We start from the raw sequence: 1,810 nt of genomic DNA on the forward strand, positions 1-1,810 counted from the left end.
CGAAGCGGAGGAGAACGCAGCGGCCGGAGGTCGAGGACGTGACTGGTGACGAAGAAATCTCCGACACTGAAATTGACTCTTACCTCCGCACTCCACAGGAAGTCAAAGACTTTGCTAGAACACAGAAGATGCTGTCTGACTCTGGAAGTAAAACCTCGTAGGAATGAATATGAATATACTACAGTACTACTACTACTGTACTGCAGTACTACTACTGCTACTGCACGGCTGATCTTCATTCTGTTATGATTTTTGTTAAAAGTACGTTATTTGTTTCTTTTTGTAAAACTGTGTTCTGAATGTGTTTGTTTCCTTTTAATAAAGTGAATCTGTTTGGTTTGTTGACAAAACCCAAAATATTTGGGGGGGGGTCGAGGAGGGAGGGTCCTGTTATGGTTCAATCTTAGATCCGTTGATCGTGTTTTACAGTTTGTAGAGTTGGAGTTGTGCAATCTAAAAAAAAAGTTAATGTGAAGTGAGTGATTGATCGTCTGCTGCCATGATGTTTGGACAGACTTTGACTTTTTTTTTTTTAAGTAAGGATGGTTTATTGATGGTTTAAACTGGTTTTGGGTTTTTATTACTTGGGTTTGTGCTGGGTTGGAATCCCCAATAAAACAGAAGGAAAATCAGTTCCATTTCTGGAGCTAATCAACCACCGCTAACCTAACTCGATAATGAGTCATGGTGGATTTGAAGTTTTCTTCTTTGTCACCACTTTTTCGTCCTGCACTCGTTAGTGGACCTGTCCATAACGGACACAGATATCTGTAGTCAAGTCAACAACTTCTGTGGCGTAGCCTTTACCACGTGTAGGTCAAAGGTGTTCATGAGTTTTTCCCACTGTGTCTTAAAGGTCTACGTTGTTGTTTTTTTCACCTTGTACCATAAATATTTCAAAGTAGCTAAAATGACCGAATGAAATATCCACTAGTACCGAAGCAAAGATCACACCAGAAATGTTTTTAAAAAAAAACATCAACTGATTTTATTTGTAATTTTTTCTCATCACTACAGTTCACAAGAAACACTTCACCAAGACGTGACATTTTATAACTCCCCCAAAACTATTAAAAACAAATCAACACAGAGAACTGGTAACTCAACTGCTGCACGACGGTTTCACTTTAGAGCCGTTGGTGTTGAAGGCAGTAACACACCGTCAGAACCGTCAGAACTAATGGGATTAATTGCTCAGTGCACATTCATCAAGATCAGGTCTTAAAATAATTAGTTGAGCCAAAGGGCGTGAGTTTAATTTATTCCACCGGGGGCTCCTGGAAGGAGCAGCATCCTGATCAAGTCTGACATCAGCGGTCTGTCGTCATTGGCTGGTCCCAAATTAAATCTTCACAGATGGTTTCATTCGCTCTTCTTCGCCGTCGTTTACTTCAAACTGCTGCGAGAACTGGTCTCGTTCCATTCAAAGCCACAGAAAAACGTTTTATTCGCCGACTGAAAAGCCATTAAAGACGTCAATCACCGACCCGCGACGCTGTTCTCTCACAGTCTGAAGAATCCAAAGCGTAAAAAAACAAGTTAGCTGTGCGCTAATGATCGCTGCGAAGTTTGTTTCAGACGTGCGCGGAACTCTAGAGGATCTCCAGAGATCGTTTTTTTTGTGTGTGTACAGCAGTCTCTCCAAACAGTTCTCGTATATTTATATATTTATAAATATATTTGAGATTTTGTTGATTAGAATTTCGCATGTGAACATTTGACAAACTGTATTTACAGCTAGCGTGAATTGTTGTCTCAACGTCACTTCGCCGACTGTTTGCGTCACTGTCAAGAGTGAGTGGGAAAATTT

General features: G+C 40.6%; 1 protein-coding gene across 1 annotated transcript in view; it reads left to right on the forward strand.

Annotated features, from left to right (window-relative positions):
- Positions 1-161, forward strand: part of LOC103390495 (transcription factor IIIB 50 kDa subunit-like) — a 3,546-nt gene extending 3,385 nt beyond the window's left edge. The window contains exon 6 of the mRNA XM_025062078.1: positions 99-161. Coding sequence (XP_024917846.1) covers positions 99-161 — 63 coding nt within the window. The remainder of the gene's footprint in view (positions 1-98) is intronic.
- The last annotated feature ends 1,649 nt before the right edge of the window (positions 162-1,810 follow it).

This window comes from Cynoglossus semilaevis, chromosome 14, assembly GCF_000523025.1.
Source record: "Cynoglossus semilaevis isolate Cse_v1.0 chromosome 14, Cse_v1.0, whole genome shotgun sequence".
NCBI classification, from domain to species: domain Eukaryota; kingdom Metazoa; phylum Chordata; class Actinopteri; order Pleuronectiformes; family Cynoglossidae; genus Cynoglossus; species Cynoglossus semilaevis.